The sequence below is a fragment of the Diaphorina citri genome, unplaced genomic scaffold, assembly GCF_000475195.1.
Source record: "Diaphorina citri unplaced genomic scaffold, Diaci psyllid genome assembly version 1.1 scaffold207, whole genome shotgun sequence".
NCBI classification, from domain to species: domain Eukaryota; kingdom Metazoa; phylum Arthropoda; class Insecta; order Hemiptera; family Psyllidae; genus Diaphorina; species Diaphorina citri.
In genome coordinates, this window is record NW_007377644.1 from 187,651 (window position 1) to 207,651 (window position 20,001).

The 20,001-nt window shown below is 36.8% G+C and overlaps 3 protein-coding genes across 3 annotated transcripts in view; all 3 read left to right on the forward strand.

The window, feature by feature from the left end:
• The window catches only part of LOC103505993 (ankyrin-3-like), a 135,804-nt gene extending 124,937 nt beyond the window's left edge, over nucleotides 1–10,867 (forward strand). The window contains exons 35-37 of the mRNA XM_026821173.1: nucleotides 9,157–9,525; nucleotides 9,683–9,802; nucleotides 9,918–10,867. Of these exons, the coding sequence (XP_026676974.1) occupies nucleotides 9,157–9,525; nucleotides 9,683–9,802; nucleotides 9,918–10,867 (1,439 nt within the window). The remainder of the gene's footprint in view (nucleotides 1–9,156; nucleotides 9,526–9,682; nucleotides 9,803–9,917) is intronic.
• The window catches only part of LOC103505995, a 41,328-nt gene continuing 22,336 nt past the window's right edge, over nucleotides 1,010–20,001 (forward strand). Inside the window, exon 1 of the mRNA XM_017442669.2 lies at nucleotides 1,010–1,259. The gene's annotated coding sequence lies outside the window, so the exon portion shown is untranslated. The remainder of the gene's footprint in view (nucleotides 1,260–20,001) is intronic.
• Nucleotides 13,394–15,377, forward strand: LOC113466070 (cylicin-2-like). Its single transcript, XM_026821174.1, has 3 exons — nucleotides 13,394–13,862; nucleotides 13,936–14,021; nucleotides 14,142–15,377. The coding sequence occupies exons 1-3, from the start codon at nucleotides 13,394–13,396 to the stop codon at nucleotides 15,375–15,377; spliced, it is 1,791 nt and encodes a 596-aa protein (XP_026676975.1).

Sequence of the window (20,001 nt, forward strand, 5' to 3'; positions counted from 1 at the left end):
TGAGCACACAGATAGCGTTGCAAAAAAACGCAACATCCATTACGCTCTATTTTAATGTACCTACACGACACATTTTTTGCATATATCATGTCTGCTATTTAGAGACTTTTCTAAGTCTTCTCTGTCAACATTACGGAAGGAAACAGGCCAATATTACTATTACTATGGCATAACTAGTTCGTAGGGTAATTCAATTTGGAATCGTGTAAAATTTCCTTGGCGAAAAAAAGAATTTGCAACAAAAGTTTTCAATTGTGAAATTGCCAAAATACCTAATCTCTAATTTTCGAATTGCAGCTTTGTGTTTCGCTGTTGTAAATTTCAGCATTTCCTTTCATTAAAATGTGAAGTGTATTGTTATATTGTACTAATAAGTTGGATAGAAAGTGTCTGCAGTAATTGTGCATACACAATTTATAGTTTTAACAACAAGTCAAATAATTTCATTCAGTGTTTTATTAATTGTGCTACAAGTGAATAATTTTCATAATAAGTTCCTTTTATATTGTACTAATAAGTTGGATAGAAAGTGTCTGCAGTAATTGTGCATACACAGTTTATAGTTTTAACAAGTCAAATAATTTCATTCAGTGTTTTATTAATTGTGCTACAAGTGAATAATTTTCATAATAAGTTCCTTTGACATAATGAGATCCACCATTTGATTTTCTCAATAATTATGACAGGAATTGATCGAATTATTGAACCTTGATGTATTACTACTTACTACAGAGAAGCTAGGCATGGAATGCCCAATCTCAAAGCAATATACGTGGTTAGGTGTAAAAGCTCATCCTTGAGAATCCTACCACTCTAAACACTGAACGAACTGCTGATGCTGGATGCAATAGTTTGAAATGTTGCATAGGTCAAGAAAATCAATATAACTTTCTTCAGAAAAATATATCCACCTGCAACTATTCCATATAACTTTTATAATAAATGACATACGAGTATCTGAAATGTTACTTATATTGATGGAAGTCTTGGCCTTCCATTGTGACAACTATTCCATATAACTTTTATAATAAATGACATACGAGTATCTGAAATGTTACTTATATTGATGGAAGTCTTGGCCTTCCATTGTGTTGGCTATGGCTAGAGATGAAACTCCGAGAAACCTGATTCATACAAGCGATTGAAAATAATGGGCTAGAATAATAGAAGATCTAAACTGAGCTATGTAATGACTGGTCTTCAGTTTTCATATTTTGTGTCTCTTTGCTGGATTTTTGTGTTGACCAAATCACAATCATGTAAGTTTTCACATACACTCACGTGCAAAATTTTGATTTTTTTTTTTTTTTTTTTTTTTTAAGACTAACTATATTTCACTATGATTGTTAAAGTTTTATTGTTCTCTCAATATTTTGGTTGAGATTTCATTTAGTGTGTTTTATCACCAATCATTTCAATTTGTTGTTAAAAAATAAAATAACAAAGACCCCATTGTGTAAATTGTCGCATGGCTTTCGCTTTATTAGATTTCATCATTTCATCCCACCTTTTAGTTTTATTTGCATGTTCACACATTGTTTCATACATTAACGACTGAACCAAAACCTCCGTGTCGATATTTATCGTCTTGAAATCTCACAAAACACTAGGGGAAGCTTTCCAACACATGCACAACTACTGGGTCTGTGGACATCTCGTGATGAAACGGTTTGACATTGTCCATTTAAAATCGAACGGTGTTCAATAGAAATATTTCTGTTAAATGTTAGCACTCTCTAGTAAATAATAATATTAGAAAAATCTTTCTGTGGCTGATAAAACGAATAAAAAAATTAAAAACTTTCTTTGGGGATGGATAGATCATTGAAAGATATACTCACTCGTACATATCAATAAGAAGAGGGTGTCCTTTGCTATATGGATCGCGGTACATCATGATAATTAGAAGAACAGTATAATTTTATTATTGACATAGATTGTAACTTAACTGTAGAAGAATGAAGAATAGTACCAACTCTAGTCTCAGAATTTTATCCTAAACAGGTAATTACAGAAATAAATAGGTAATTAATAGCAGACAACCACATTCTAATTTTAGGGCTTGAAATCTTAGGTGCAGTTAGAGGGATTAAAATTGAAATAAATAGGTAATTAATAGCAGACAACCACATTCTAATTTTAGGGCTTGAAATCTTAGGTGCAGTTAGAGGGATTAAAATTAAACCATGCATATAAAGAATGTGAAGTAGGTACTTACGCATAGGAAGTTGGATGTTTTAGATTTTATAGGGAGCTCATTCTTTTACCTGGGACGAAATTTAACAAACGGGCATTTAATACAAATACGAAAAAAAAAAAATCAGTTTTAAATAAATAGGTAATTAATAGCAGACAACCACATTCTAATTTTAGGGCTTGAAATCTTAGGTGCAGTTAGAGGGATTAAAATTAAACCATGCATATAAAGAATGTGAAGTAGGTACTTACGCATAGGAAGTTGGATGTTTTAGATTTTATAGGGAGCTCATTCTTTTACCTGGGACGAAATTTAACAAACGGGCATTTAATACAAATACGAAAAAAAAAAAATCAGTTTTGTTTAGACTATTAGGCATTAATCATAAACGATTTTAAACGATAGTGTGCATGTGCAGCATTTGTACAAGAATATAGGATAGGAATACAAAATGGCCTAAACTGGTCATTGATACATACCGGGAAATACTAGAGCCAATAAATGGTTGGATTTAACGAAAGCTCAAGTTAAACTTCTCATGTGTCACTCGAAATACCAAAAAATCAGTTTTGTTTAGACTATTAGGCATTAATCATAAACGATTTTAAACTAGTGTGCATGTGCAGCATTTGTACAAGAATATAGGATAGGAATACAAAATGGCCTAAACTGGTCATTGATAGGTACATACCGGGAAATACTAGAGCCAATAAATGGTTGGATTTAACGAAAGCTCAAGTTAAACTTCTCATGTGTCACTCGAAATACCAAAGTGTATGTTGTGCATCTTAACTGGCGCAGTCATCTTTCTGAATTGGAGCAGTGGTTTCAAAAAGAAAATTGTAGGAAACAAGTTTCCTTCAAAGTTCTCCAAATGAAAAATTACGAAGACGATAACTGTTGACATGGACTTTCCAACTAACCACTAACCATATTTCAATTTGAAAATTCACCCGAGAAAGAAAAAAATAATCAGCATAACTAAAAATTTGATTACCTTTTTCATTGTGATCATAACTTATTTGAATCTATACTAATCTATTTGGATCTAATATGCTATGTGTAAATACTAACCCTCGTGGTGATTTCAACAAATTAACCTTGTTTTTAGATGGTTGAATATTGTGTACATATAGTGACACTTGTTATTTCTATTTCCTCACCGGAATGATGTCGTCTGTACCCGGAGACATACTAGATCATTTCCACGGATCAAGTTATCTATAAGAGCATATCATCATGTTATGAACCTCGGAACCATCAAATGTGTACTGGATAGAAAATAGGTTCCATTGGAAGAGTTTGAAGAAAGTATAAAATTTTCAACATTATTGTTCCGTATGCAGAGATTCACCTTTTGATGGTGAATGTTAGTGGTTCAAGAACCAGGGGTTGTGGCTCCCATTTTCTGGATAGAAAATAGGTTCCATTGGAAGAGTTTGAAGAAAGTATAAATTTTTCAACATTATTGTTCCGTATGCAGAGATTCACCTTTTGATGGTGAATGTTAGTGGTTCAAGAACCAGGGGTTGTGGCTCCCATTTTGTTGATCAAAACTTCAAACCTGACCTTTAACCTATTGACATCCGTAACTTGGCACACTATTGACTTCCACTTTTGACAGAGGTAAACTTTATAAATAGAACATAACGTACGTACCTAAATGTATCGAACAGCCTAATTAGCATTTCTGTAGTTGTATTAGTGTAGTACTTTAGTTTCCAACAACTTTGAACCAGACTAGTGGACTTGTCAGCCCGTATACTCGTAACAACAGTTTACAAGTATTTGATCAGTTGAAAAATTACCTACATTCATGGTCTAAATAGCTCATTATATCTTTAACACGGTCAGTTTATATCGAACATATTAAACCTTGCCACTATAGGTGAACAGATTGTAGTAAAGTTATATTTCTCTGTTATTGGTGACAGCAGGGTTTGATAATTTACTTTGTCATCTTGTGTATTGGGGACGTTTTTTAAATCTAACACGACTCAGATAAAGGTAAGGAGAGTCTTCTAAAAATTAATCAATATGACAAAGAGGACAAAATACTGGAGGGAATAACTCACCTTGAAAAACAAATAGAACAAGAAACTATCAAAATAATTGGATGACTCAGATAAAGGTAAGGAGAGTCTTCTAAAAATTAATCAATATGACAACGAGGACAAAATACTGGAGGGAATAACTCACCTTGAAAAACAAATAGAACAAGAAACTATCAAAATAATTGGAAACTTTTCAAATTTGGATTAATTGAAGAAAAATCGATTTTATCTGACCAAAAGCAAACACGCGAAGTCGACTCACCCAAACACAACATACTTAAAGATACCAAAACCATTCCAAACAAAAACAATATTTCAGACGAAGCAATGGTTCAATACACTACTGTAGAAGACTTGGAGTCCGGTTAATTGAAGAAAAATCGATTTTATCTGACCAAAAGCAAACACGCGAAGTCGACTCACCCAAACACAACCTTAAAGATACCAAAACCATTCCAAACAAAAACAATATTTCAGACGAAGCAATGGTTCAATACACTACTGTAGAAGACTTGGAGTCCGACAAACCGGTGGATTCTGTTGAATTGAAAAATATTAGTGAAGACGAGTCTGATGGGGAATATCGACCTAGAGTAAAAGAGTTACAAAAGATATTTTTAGAAAAAGATGAGACTTCAGCCAAAACATCAAAAACGTTGAACTTAGAACAAGATTTAGAAGAAAATGATGACCTAGGTTTTCCCAAAATTTCAGAAGTTATAGAAACCATCGAAAAAAGAATTGCTCATGAGACCGATAAGAAAGAATATAGCGAGAGTCCTCCATCCAAAACATTAGGAGAACAACTCGGTGAAGTTGTACTATCACAGAAACAAATTTTGCAACAAATAGATGCAGGATTGACTGAAAAAAGTAGTATCGACACACTTCCAAGTTCAAGTGCAAAAAGTGGAATGGAAAGCAAATTACAGGAAATTTTAAATATTGAAAAAGATGCTCTAAGAAAGATAGACTCTGCTTTGAACAGACAGTATGATGAAATCCTCAAACCCTCAAATGAGGATAACTTAGTAACAGACCAAATTATTATGAAGTCAGAGTCTTACGATGAGACTCAACCTTCTCAGGAAATTTCTGCCGAACCAAAAGTTGTAAAACAAGATAACGTTCTTTTGGATGCCAAAAATGAAGCCTCTGTAAATCACAAGGTTGACAAAGACGTTGTTGTGGTAGAAGAAAGAACTTTGGAGGAAATTATAGCATCGCTCGAGGATGAAGTCAAAGAGACTGAAATTATGGAACAAAGACTTTCCAAATCAGTAACTGATTCTCCGACAGATGATACAAAAGATGACAACATCAAAGGTGTTGAAGTTATAGAGACGTTTGAAAGAAGACATTTTTTGACTGGTGAAATTACAGACGAAGAAGCTTCACCAAAGAAAACCATAAAAAAGAAAAAGAAGGAAAAGACAAAAACTGTCTTGGATAAAGAAGTTAAGGACTTTTTAGATGAAGAAAATAAAATGATTGAAAATATCTGTGCGAGTAAACCACAATCAATAACAAATGTTGAACAAGATCGTGAGCAGGTAATTGAAGAATTGATAGTTCCTAAGAAAGTTGTGTACAGCGAAAAGAGCTCTACCGAAACTGATCATCTAGATCAAATAAACAAAGATATAAATGAAGACGACGAAGAGTCACTTGAAAGTTTTATTAAACGGACTGAAAAAATAAGTAACGAAAAAGATGTTAGAGTTTTACTATCATATGCTAAAGAATTCACTCGTCAAATAAAAGAAGATGTTAAGTTATTAAGACCCGACTTAACTCCAACCCCAGAAGAAAAAGAAATTTTAATAATGAAGCTTTCTGAATCATATGAAATGATAAAACAAGAAGATATTAAGCCAATAACTGACCAAAGTAATCAGGAATTAAAAGACGAATTGATGAAATCCATTCTTGAGTTGAAAGATTTTCCTACAGGTGATTTTGAAAAAGTAAATACACCAGAAAGGACTCAAACTGTCGGGGATAAAATGTTATACGATCAGAAAGACTTTGACACTATTAGAGCAGATTTACAAATGAGCAAAGCATTGGATGAAGTGAAAGATATTAAAGAAAAACTATTAAAAATGTCTATTGATGAATATGAAAAACTTGGGGAAGACACAACACTAAGCTCGTTAATTTCGACAGAACAGCAGGTTGAAAAAACTATTCAAACAGTAGATTCAATAACGGAAAAAATTATTAGCTCTAGTAAAAAATCGGAGACAACCACTATCGAAAATGTACATGATGTGTTTTTGAGAGAGGACGACTAGACGACTTGACAAAGGTCACAGCTGCCAAGACACTGGACCATGAGTTTGAAAAGCCAGTAGACCTCAAAGCAGTAGATAAAGCAGACTTGACAAAGGTCACAGTTGCTAAGACCCCTGAACATGAGGTTGACAAACCAGTTGATCTAAAACCAGTTGACAAAGCAGACTTTGCAAAGGAAACAGTTGACAAGACAAAGGTCACATTTGCTAAGACACCTGAACAAGTAGCCAAGACACCTGAATATGATGTTGAAAAGCCAGTTGACAAAGACGACTTCACAAAGGTCACAGTTGCTAAGACAACTGAACATGAGGACGACTCAGATAAAGGTAAGGAGAGTCTTCTAAAAAATAATCAATATGACAAAGAGGACAAAATACTGGAGGGAATAACTCACCTTGAAAAACAAATAGAACAAGAAACTATCAAAATAATTGGACAAGACGACTTGACTAAGGTCACAGTAGCCAAGACACTTGAATATGATGTTGAAAAGCCAGTTGACAAAGACGACTTGGCAAAGGTCATAGTTGATAAGACACCTGAACATGAAATTGAAAAGTCAGTTGATATAAAACCAGTTGACAAAGAAGACTTGACAAAGGTCACAGTTGCCAAGACACTTGAACATGAGGTTGCAAAATCAGCCGACAAAGAAGACTTGACAAAGGTCACAGTTGCTAAGACCCCTGAACATGAGGTTGACAAACCAGTTGAAAAAGACGACTTGACAAAGGTCATAAAGAAGACTTGACAAAGGTCACAGTTGCTAAGACCCCTGAACATGAGGTTGACAAACCAGTTGAAAAAGACGACTTGACAAAGGTCACGGTTGATAAGACACCTGAACATGAGGTTGGAAAGCCAGTTGAAAAAGACTACTTGACAAAGGTGACAGTTTCTAAGACCCCTGAACATGAAGATGTAAAACCAGTTGACAAAGACGGCTTGACAAAGGTCACAGTTGCCAAAACACCTGAACATGAGATTGAAAAGCCAGTTGATCTAAAACCAGTTGACAAAGCAGACTTGACAAAGGTAACAGTTGACAAGACACCTGAACATGTGGTTGAAAAGCCAGTTCACAAAACAGACTTGACAAAGGTCTCAGTTGCTAAGACACCTGAACATGAGGTTGATAAGTCAGTTGATCTAAAACCAGTTGACAAAGCAGACTTGAAAAAGGTCACAGTTGTTAAGACACCTAAACATGAGGTTGAAAAGCCAGTTGACAAAGATGACTTGAAAAAGGCCACAGTTGATAAGACACTTGAACATGTAGTTCAAAGGTCACAGTTGTTAAGACACCTAAACATGAGGTTGAAAAGCCAGTTGACAAAGATGACTTTAAAAAGGCCACAGTTGATAAGACACTTGAACATGTAGTTGAAATACCAGTTGACAAAATAGACTTGACAAAGGTCACAATCGCTAAGACCCCTGAACATGAGGTTGACAAACCAGTTGACATAGACGACTTGACAAAGGTCGCGGTTAAAAGAAGACTTGACAAAGGTCACAATCGCTAAGACCCCTGAACATGAGGTTGACAAACCAGTTGACATAGACGACTTGACAAAGGTCGCGGTTAAATCTAACATCGGTGATGGTACTATTTGACCCAGTAGTTTTGCATGAAGAATTTACTCTTGACACTGAAAGAAAACCATTCTAAATCTAACATCGGTGATGGTACTATTTGACCCAGTAGTTTTGCATGAAGAATTTACTCTTGACACTGAAAGAAAACCATTCATTGGGTAAAAGGATATTTATGATCTCTGTGAGTCCGTGTTTATCACACGATTTACACAAAAGGGGTAGATTTTGCTTAGAGTATTCACCGTTACCTAACTAACTATATTTCACTATGATTGTTAAAGTTTTATTGTACTCTCAATATTTTGGTTGAGATTTCATTTAGTGTGTTTTATCACCAATCATTTCAATTTGTTGTTAAAAAATAAAATAACAAAGACCCAATTTTTATGTGATATGAATGATTTTTTTTTTTTTTTTAATTTCATTGTAATTTGGGTTTTAATAAAAATTTAATCCTATAAACAAGATGAAAAATCTTGTATGTAGAGAGCAGAGCAGTTGTTCATACTTATTAGTATTCTTTAATTTTAATTTCAACTGAACATTGCTTGTTCAAGTAGATCGTTTATGCCTTTTATTAGAATGATACTGCCCCTTTAATTTTGTACTGCACTTTCATTTCAAATAACATACCCCATCACAGAGACATATCAAATGGTTCATTAAATCCACAGAGCACAAATTGACACATTTTAAAACGAAACTCATTGTCAGATCTTTCATTCTTATTCATATAGTGCAGTAGTGTTGCTTTTTCCATTATTTTCCTGTTTTCTGCTTCGGTGTTAAGTTGTGCAACACGCTGTTTCTTGCAGCATCATTGCGCCCTTTTGATGTAAGCTGCTGGTTCACATAGTGCCAAAATCACTTAGAGGTCTAAAAGTATATTTTTTGCCCAGGAATACGGGATTTCTTTTTCATAATCCTTGATTCCTTCTTTCCTGAAATCTTCCATTGTTTGTGTACTTTTACAAAACTTTTGACAGTTGCCCATTGTTTTGACAGTGGCCACAACTTCTCCGCAAGATGACGATGAGTCTATGGATACTGAAGGATTTCAAGAAGAATTTCTGCTTGAAACGCCAGACCCCGAGGATATTCTCAAAAGACACATTGCACGATTGGAAGAAGAACTTCAGACTCCTATTTTACAAACTCCTTCATCCATTCACCCCTACTCCCATGAAACGTCCCCAATCCTTGAAGATATTCCGAAAAATGCCATTTCGGAATCCGCAATTACTGAAATTTCAAAACAAGAGAATCCAAATAGCCCAATCAAAAATCGCGAAATTCCTAATATTCTAGAATTAGAAATTACAGGTAGGGAACAAGAAATTAAAGATGAAAAAAGAAAAAAACAAAGATTTGTAGGTTGGAAGACAGAACCATCCGAAAATGATGATAGGGTCACAGAGAAAAATAATGGAAAATTCAAGTCGTCTCAGAATGTAAACACACAAAGTGAGACAAGAATAAGTCCCGTAGATACAACTTCAAGTCATTCAGATCAAGGGGCAAAGATTTGTAGGTTGGAAGACAGAACCATCCGAAAATGATGATAGGGTCACAGAGAAAAATAATGAAAAATTCAAGTCGTCTCAGAATGTAAACACACAAAGTGAGACAAGAATAAGTCCCGTAGATACAACTTCAAGTCATTCAGATCAAGGGAAATGATGATAGGGTCAAAAATAATGAAAAATTCAAGTCGTCTCAGAGTGTAAACACACAAAGTGAGACAAGAATAAGTCCCGTAGATACAACTTCAAGTCATTCAGATCAAGGGACTAGCCCCTTACAAACACAACGGGACACCACAAGTCCTGTAGAAAAGAAAGTATTTCCCCCACAAATATCTGAAACTCGTAATACACCTCCTACATTTGAACTTGTTTTAGGTAGGAAAGAAATTCATACAAGGGATGCTAGTGCATCATCAGAAAGTAGACTCACCCTTTATTCAACCCAAGATGTAGATATTACAATCAGATCTGAATCTCATATTAGTGTTACTACCACTCGCAAGGAAGCTGATGGTACACAAGTTTCAGAAACAATAGATATGAATACTCGTGTGTCAGCAGAGAATAGTCAAGACAAGCCCTATGTTATATCTCCCGAGGTTAACAAAGAAAAGAAACGAGAAGATACTGTGATATTTAGTTCTAAAAAAAGCGTTTATAGATATGATTCTCAAGATGCTGTTTCACCTAATTTTGAAAGTCCTATGACAGATGATAGTGTATCGCATCATATAACGGATACAGGAATAAGCTTAACGCGGGGTACAGCTACCACAACTTCTGACACTTTAACAAGCCCTGCTTTGCTACCTGCAAGAGCTGCGCCATTTTATTCTGATACAGCTGTTGATATTGAGTTGGAAGAAGCTGAGCTAACAGATGCTGGACTAAGCCCAATCCACAATGATGATTCCTCAAGCATGGACATTGCATTTTCAGAAGTAACCCGAACACAGTACACTGATACAGCAAGTAGTCCCATGGAAGCAAAGGCTACAGAGAACGTTGCTCTCTCACCAGTTCAAATTACAACTGCAGATACAGGGTGTGTTACAGAGTCGGTTCCCACTTGTGATACAGGAATCAGCCCAATCACATCTTCTAATAATTATCAACCCTTTCCTGAGATTCCTGTTTCTACTGGCGATGTAAAAGCCATTGTTAAATTAATTGAAAGAAAAGGTTGTTAATCTAAAACCTTTTGACAAAGATGACTTGACAAAGTTCACAGTTGATAAGACACCCAAACTTGTAGTTGAAAAGCTAGAAGGCAAAGAAGACTTGACAAAGGTCACAATTGATAAGACACCTGATCTTGAGGTTGAAAAACCAATTGACAAAGACGACCTGACAAAGGTCACAGTTGCTAAGACACCTGAACATGAAGTTGAAAAGCCAGTTGACAAAGACGACTTGATAAAGGTCACAGTTGATAAGACACCTGAACGTGAAATTGAAAAGCCAGTTGACAAAGACGACTTGACAAAGGTCACAGTTGCTAAGACACGTGAACACGAGGTTGAAAAGCCAGTTGACAAAGACGACTTGACTAAGGTCACAGTTGATAAGACACCTGAACATGAAGTTGAAAAGCCAGTTGACAAAGACGACTTGACAAAGGTAACAGTTAATAAGACACCTGAACGTGAAGTTGAAAAGCCAGTTGACAAAGACGACTTGACAAAGGTCACAGTTGCTAAGACACGTGAACACGAGGTTGAAAAGCCAGTTGATATGAAGCCAGTTGACAAAGCGGACTTGACAAAGGTCACAGTTGCTAAGACACCTGAACATGAGGTTGAAAAACCAGTTGATACAAAGCCAGTTGAAAAGGAGGACTTGACAAGGGTCACAGTTGCTAAGACACCTGAACATGAAATTGAAAAGTCAGTTGACAAAGAAGATATGACAAAGGTCACAGTTGTTAAGACACCTGAACATGAAATTGAAAAGCCAGTTGACAAAGAAGACTTGACAAAGGTCACAGTTGATAAGACACCTGAACATGAGGTTGAAAAACCAGTTGACAAAGACGACTTGACAAAGGTGACAGTTGATAAGACACCTGAACATGAAATTGAAAAGTCAGTTGACAAAGAAGATATGACAAAGGTCACAGTTGTTAAAACACCTGAACATGAAATTGAAAAGCCAGTTGACAAAGAAGACTTCACAAAGGTCACAGTTGATAAGACACCTGAACATGAGGTTGAAAAGCCAGTTGATCTAAAACCGGTTGACAAAGAGAACTTGACAAAGATCACAGTTGATAAGACACCTGAACATGAAATTGAAAAGCCAGTTAACGAAGAAGACTTGACAAAGGTCACAGTTGATAAGACACCTGAACATGAAATTGAAAAGCCAGTTGACAAAGCAGACTTGACAAAGGTCACAGTTGATAAGACACCTGGACATGAAATTGAAAAGCCGGTTGACAAAGACGACTTGACTAAGAGCACAGTGGCTAAGACACCTGAACATGAAGTTAAAAGGTCAGTTGATCTAAAGCCAGTTGACAAAGACGACTTGACTAAGGTCACCACAGTTGATAAGACACCTGAACATGAAGTTGAAAAGTCAGTTAATATAAAACCAGTTGACAAAGAAGACTTGACCAAGGTCACAGTTGCCAAGACACTTGGACATGTATTTGAAAAACAAGTTGACAAAGAAGACTTGACAAAGGTCACAGTTGCTAAGACCCCTGAACATGAGGTTGACAAACCAGTTGACAAAGACGACTTGACAAAGGTCACGGTTGATAAGACACCTGAACATGAGGTTGAAAAGCCAGTTGACAAAGACGACTTGACAAAGGTGACAGTTGCTAAGACTCCTGATCATGAAATTGAAAAACCAGTTGACAAAGACGACTTGACAAAGGTCACGGTTGCTAAGACATCTGAACATGAGGTTGAAAAGCCAGTTGACAAAGACGACTTGACAAAGATCACAGTTGATATGACACCTGAACATAAGGTTGGAAAACCAGTTGACAAAGAAGACTTGACAAAGATTTCAGTTGCTAAGACTCCTGAACATGAGGTTGAAAAGTCAGTTGATATCAAACTAGTTGACAAAGAAGACTTGACAAAGGTCATAGTTGGCAAGACACTTGAAAACGAGGTTAAAGAGCCAGTAGATCTAAAACCAGTTGACAAAGACGACTTGACAAAGGTCACAATTGCTAAGACACCTGAACATGAGGTTAAAAAGCCAGTTGACAAAGACGACTTAACAAAGGTCACAGTTGCTAGGACACCTGAACACGAAGTTGAAAAGTCAGTTGATATAAAACCATTTGACAAAGAAGACTTGACAAAGGTAACAGTTGACAAGACACCTGAACATGAGGTTGAAAAGCCAGTTGACAAAGCAGACTTGACAAAGGTCACAGGTTCTAAGACACCTAAACATGAGGTTGAGAAGCCAGTTGACAAAGATAACTTGAAAAAGGCCAAAGTTGATAAGACTCTTGAACATGTAGTTGAAAAACCAGTTGACAAAGAAGACTTGACAAAGGTCACAGTTGCTAAGACCCCTGAACACGAGGTTGACAAACCAGTTCAAATTTGGATAATGAAGTGAGCCAAGAACTTCAAAGGATCTCCAGTAATGCTGACGTTAGAGACATTACCGCAGTTAATGAAAGTTTTACCGACGATAACACGACACAAACACCTTTTGAGGAAAAGGAAATCTCATTCGGAAAAATGCTCGAAACACTTGGAGATATGAGCACCAATATTGAAGACAAACAAATAAATGTGAAAAAAGACGTATTAGATTATAAGTTCGACAAAAAAATTGAGCCAGTTTTAGGGAAATCTGTTCTATTAGAATCTAGTGAAAAATCAAGTGATGTGAAAGAAGAAATAATCAAGAAGACGCCAGAAGAACAGACACATACTGAATTTGAAAAGCTTCAAGAACAGAAACCAAAAGGAAAATACGAAGAAATACAGGTCCACAAGGACAAAAGAAGTGTCGATAGTACAAAGGTCACAGTACTCAAAACAGTTGAATCATTTTCTACTCATTCAGAAAAGAAAGAAGAACTGAAATCAGCAGACATGGATGAAGATAAAGAGGTATTGAGCGATAAGACTTCTGAACATGATGAAATTAAACTAGAAACAATAGCTAAACCCAAAGACAAAGATGACACTACAAAGATAACAAGTGATAAAACACATGTGCTTGAGATTACTAAAATAGAAAAACTGGATGAACCCAATATTCTCTACTCATTCAGAAAAGAAAGAAGAACTGAAATCAGCAGACATGGATGAAGATAAAGAGGTATTGAGCGATAAGACTCCTGAACATGATGAAATTAAACTAGAAACAATAGCTAAATCCAAAGACAAAGATGACACTACAAAGATAACAAGTGATAAAACACATGTGCTTGAGATTACTAAAATAGAAAAACTGGATGAACCCAAAGATGAAATTAAACTAGAAACAATAGCTAAACCCAAAGACAAAGATGACACTACAAAGATAGCAAGTGATAAAACACATGTGCTTGAGATTACTAAAATAGAAAAACTGGATAAACCCAAAGACAAAGATGACATTACAAAGATAACAAGTGATAATACACATGTGCTTGAGATTACTAAAATAGAAAAACTGGATGAACCCAAAGACAAAGATGACATTTCAAAGATAACAAGTGATAAAAAACATGTGCTTGAGATTACTAAAATAGAAAAACTGGATGAACCCAAAGACAAAGATGGCATTACAAAGATAACAAGTGATAAAAATCATGTGCTTGAGATTACTAAAATAGAAAAACTGGATGAACCCAAAGCCAAAGATGACATTACAAAGATAACAAGTGATAAAAATCATGTGCTTGAGATTACTAAAATAGAAAAACTGGATGAACCCAAAGCCAAAGATGACATTACAAAGATAACAAGTGATAAAAATCATGTGCTTGAGATAACTAAAATAGAAAAACTGGATGAACCCAAAGCCAAAGATGACATTACAAAGATAACAAGTGATAAAACACATGTGCTTGAGATTACTAAAATAGAAAAACTGGATGAACCCAAAGACAAAGATGACATTACAAAGATAACAAGTGATAAAAAACATGTGCTTGAGATTACTAAAATAGAAAAACTGGATGAACACAAAGACAAAGATGAAACCACAAAGATAACAAGTGATAAAACACATATGATTGAGATTACTAAAATAGAAAAACTGGATGAACCCAAAGACAAAGATGAATCTACAAAGATAACAAGTGATAAAACACATATGATTGAGATTACTAAAATAGAAAAACTGGAAGAACCCAGAGACAAAGATGACATTACAAAGATAACAAGCGAGGTAAAGAGTGAAATTGACATCGGGGTTACTGAACTGGTCATCACCGTTGATAAGACACCCGACCATAAGGTTGCAAAGCCACTTGATTTAAAACCAATTAACACAGACGACTTGACAAATGTCACAGTTGATAAGACAGTCGAACTTGAGTTTACTCAATTAGAACAGCTTGAAGGAACAACACCGGTGGACAAGGACGATGTAACAAGGGTCAAAGTTGACGAAACTCCTGAACTTAAAGAACCTAAAGTAGAAAAGGTTTTCATGTTTAGGTGTCTTAGCAACTGTGACCTTCGTCAAGTCTGCTTTGTCAACTGGCTTTTCAACCAGGTGTCTTAGCAACTGTTCAGGTGTCTTGTCAACTGTTACCTTTGTCAAGTCTGCTTTGTCAACTGGTTTTAGATCAACTGGCTTTTCAACCTCATGTTCAGGTGTCTTAGCAACTGTGACCTTTGTCAAGTCTTTTTTGTCAACTGGCCTTTCAACCTCATGTTCAGGTGTCTTGTCAACTATTACCTTTGTCAAGTCTGCTTTGTCAACTGGTTTGTCAACCTCATGTTCAGGGGTCTTAGCAACTGTGACCTTTGTCAAGTCTTCTTTGTCAACTGGTTTTATATCAACTGACTTTTCAATTTCATGTTCAGGTGTCTTATCAACTGTGACCTTTGCCAAGTCGTCTTTGTCAACTGGCTTTTCAACATCATATTCAGGTGTCTTGGCTACTGTGACCTTTGTCAAGTCTGCTTTATCTACTGCTTTGAGGTCTACTGGCTTTTCAACCTCATGGTCCAGTGTCTTGGCAGCTGTGACCTTTGTCAAGTCGTTTTTGTCAACTGGCTTTTCAATTACATGTTCAGGTGTCTTAGCAACTGTGGCCTTTGTCAAGTCGTCTTGATCAACTGGCTTTTCAACTACATGTTCAGGTGTCTCAGCAACTGTGGCCTTTGTCAAGTCGTCTTGGTCAACTGGCTTTTCAACTACATGTTCAGGTGTCTTAGCAACTGTGACCTTTGTCAAGTCTTCTTTGTCAACTGGTTTTTCAACCTCATGTTCAGGTGCCTTAGCAAATGTGACCTTTGTCTTGTCAACTGTTTCCTTTGCAGAGTCTACTTTGTCAACTTGTTTTAGATCAACTGGCTTTTCAATCTCATGTTCAGGTGTCTTGGCAACTGTGACCTTTGTCAAGTCATCTTTGTCAACTGGCTTTTCCCATTTTCAGGTGTCTTGTCAATTGTTACCTTCGTCAAGTCTGCATTGTCAACTGGTTTTAGATCAACTGGCTTTTCAACATCATGTTCAGGTGTCTTGTCAACTGTGACCTTCGTCAAGTCTGCATTGTCTACTGGTTTTAGATCAACTGGCTTTCCAACCTCAGGTGTCATATCAACTGTGACCTTTGTCAACTCTTCTTTATCAACTAGTTTTTCAACTTTATGTTCAGGGGTCTTAGTAACTGTCACCTTCGTCAAGTCGTCTTTGTCAACTGGCTTTTCAACCTCATGTTCAGGTGTCTTAGCAACTGTGACCTTTGTCAAGTCTGCTTTGTCAACTGGCTTTTCAACCAGGAGTCTTAGCAACTGTTCAGGTGTCTTGTCAACTGTGGCCTTTGTCAAGTCTTCATTGTCAACTGGTTTTTCAACCTCATGTTCAGGTGTCTTAGCAAATGTGACCTTCGTCAAGTCTGCATTGTCAACTGGTTTTAGATCAACTGGCTTTTCAACATCATGTTCAGGTGTCTTGTCAACTGTGACCTTCGTCAAGTCCGCATTGTCTACTGGTTTTAGATCAACTGGCTTTCCAACCTCAGGTGTCATATCAACTGTGACCTTTCTCAACTCTTCTTTATCAACTGGTTTTTCAACTTTATGTTCAGGGGTCTTAGTAACTGTCACCTTCGTCAAGTCGTCTTTGTCAACTGGCTTTTCAACCTCATGTCCAGGGAGTCGTCTTTGTCAACTGGTTTTTCAACTTCATGTTCAGGTGTCTTATCAACCGTGACCTTTGTCAAGTTGTTTTTGTCAACTGGTTTGTCAAGCTCATGTTCAGGGGTCTTAGCAACTGTGACCTTTGTCAAGTCTTCTTTGTCAACTGGTTTTATATGAACTGACTTTTCAACTTCATATTCAGGTGTCTTGGCTACTGTGACCTTTGTCAAGTCTGCTTTATCTACTGCTTTGAGGTCTACTGGCTTTTCAACCTCATGGTCCAGTGTCTCGGCAGCTGTGACCTTTGTCAAGTCGTCTTTGTCAACTGGCTTTTCAACCTCATGTTCAAGTGTCTTGGCAACTGTGACCTTAGTCAAGTCGTCTTTGTCAACTGGCTTTAGATCAACTGGTTTTTCAACTACATGTTCAGTTGTCTTAGCAACTGTGACCTTTGTGAAGTCGTCTTTGTCAACTGGTTTTAGATCTACTGGCTTTCCAACCTCATGTTCAGGTGTCATATGAACTGACTTTTCAACTTCATGTTTAGGTGTCTCGTCAACTGGGACCTTCGTCAAGTCTGCATTGTCAACTGGTTTTAGATCAACTGGCTTTTCAACATCATGTTCAGGTGTCTTAGCAACTGTGACCTTTGTCAAGTCTTCTTTGTCAACTGGTTTTATATTTACTGACGTTTCAACTTCATGTTCAGGTGTCTTATCAACCGTGACCTTTGCCAAGTCGTCTTTGTCAACTGGTTTTAGATCTACTGGCTTTCCAACCTCATGTTCAGGTGTCATATCAACTGTGACCTTTGTCTTTTCTGAATGAGTAGAAAATAATTCAACTGTTTTGAGTACTGTGACCTTTGTACTATCGACACTTCTTTTGTCCTTGTGGACCTGTATTTCTTCGAATTTTCCTTCTGGTTTCTGTCCTTGAAGCTTTTCAAATTCAGTATGTGTCTGTTCTTCTGGCGTCTTCTTGATTATGTCTTCTTTCACATCACTTGATTTTTCGCTAGATTCTAATACAACAGATTTCCCTAAAACTGGATCAATTTTTTTGTCGAACTTATAATCTAATACGTCTTTTTTCACATTCATTTGTTTGTCTTCAATATTGGTGCTCATATCTCCAAGTGTTTCGAGCATTTTTCCGAATGAGATTTCCTTTTCCTCAAAAGGTGTTTGGTTTTTCAACCTCATGTTCAGGTGTCTTAGCAAATGTGACCTTCGTCAAGTCTGCATTGTCAACTGGTTTTAGATCAACTGGCTTTTCAACATCATGTTCAGGTGTCTTGTCAACTGTGACCTTCGTCAAGTCTGCATTGTCTACTGGTTTTAGATCAACTGGCTTTCCAACCTCAGGTGTCATATCAACTGTGACCTTTGTCAACTCTTCTTTATCAACTAGTTTTTCAACTTTATGTTCAGGGGTCTTAGTAACTGTCACCTTCGTCAAGTCGTCTTTGTCAACTGGCTTTTCAACCTCATGTTCAGGTGTCTTATCAACCGCGACCTTTGTCAAGTCGTCTATGTCAACTGGTTTGTCAACCTCATGTTCAGGTGTCTTAGCAACTGTGACCTTTGTCAAGTCTGTTTTGTCAACTGGCTTTTCAACCTCATGTTCAGGTGTCTTGTCAACTGTTACCTTTGTCAAGTCTGCTTTGTCAACTGGCTTTTCAATCTCATGTTCAGGTGTTTTGGCAACTGTGACCTTTGTCAAGTCGTCTTTGTCAACTGGCTTTTCAACATCATATTCAGGTGTCTTGGCTACTGTGACCTTTGTCAAGTCTGCTTTATCTACTGCTTTGAGGTCTACTGGCTTTTCAACCTCATGGTCCAGTGTCTTGGCAGCTGTGACCTTTGTCACGTCGTCTTTGTCTACTGGTATTAGATCATCTGTGACCTTTATCAAGACGTCTTTGTCAAATGGCTTTTCAACCTCATGTTCAGGTGTCCTATCAATTGTGACTTTTGTCAAGTCGGCTTTGTCAACTGGCTTTTCAACTTCACGTTCAGGTGTCTTAGCAACTGTAACTTTCGTCAAGTCGTCTTTGTCAACTGGCTTTTCAACCTCATGTTCAGGTGCCTTAGCAACTGTGACCTTTGTCAAGTCGTCCTTGTCAACTGGCTTTTCAACCTCATGTTCAGGTGTCTTATGAACCGCGACCTTTGTCAAGTCGTCTATGTCAACTGGTTTGTCAACCTCATGTTCAGGGGTCTTAGCAATTGTGACCTTTGTCAAGATGACAAAACGAAGACAGTTAAACCTGAGGCTATTAAATTAGAAAAACCTAAAGAACCTGAAAGCAGAGATGAAATAACGAAGACAGTTGAACTTGATATTACAGTCGAAAAGAAAGACCCTGAACATGGGGTTGAAAAGCCAGTTGACAAAACAGACATGATAAAGGTCACAGTTGCTAAGACACCTGAATATGAGATTGAAAAGCCAGTTGATCTAAAACTAGTTGACAAAGCAGACTTGACAAAGGTAACACTTGACAAGACACCTGAACAGTTGCTAAGACACCTGGTTGAAAAGCCAGTTGACAAAGCAGACTTGACAAAGGTCACAGTTGCTAAGACACCTAAACATGAGGTCGACAAACCAGTTGACATAGACGACTTGACAAAGGTCGCGGTTGATAAGACACCTGAACATGAGGTTGAAAAGCCAGTTGACAAAGACGACTTGACAAAGGTCACAGTTGCTAAGACCCCTGAACATGAAGTTGAAAAACAAGTTGATAAAAAAGAGTTGACAAAGGTCACAGTTGATATGACACCTGTTGATATGACACCTGAGGTTGGAAAGCCAGTTGATCTAAAACCAGTAGACAACTCTCTCTCTCCCTTTCCTCCCCATCCCTCCCCCCGTCTCTCTTAACAAATTGTTGAGTAGGTACCTACCTAGAGTACCTAGGCTTTCATTTAATACTACAACATGTGAATCGTGACCCCTCCTTTTACTGATTGAAATGTCAAGAATGTAAAATATGGTTCCACTCCATTTGAAATAACACACAGACGACT

Coding starts and splice junctions, on each gene's coding strand:
- LOC113466070 (XM_026821174.1), top strand. CDS start 13,394: ATGCTCGAAACACTTGGAGATATGAGCACCAATATTGAAGACAAACAA. Junction 13,863..13,935: donor TGACACTACAAAGATAACAA/GTGATAAAACAC, acceptor CTACTCATTCAG/AAAAGAAAGAAGAACTGAAA. Junction 14,022..14,141: donor CTGAACATGATGAAATTAAA/CTAGAAACAATA, acceptor GATGAAATTAAA/CTAGAAACAATAGCTAAACC.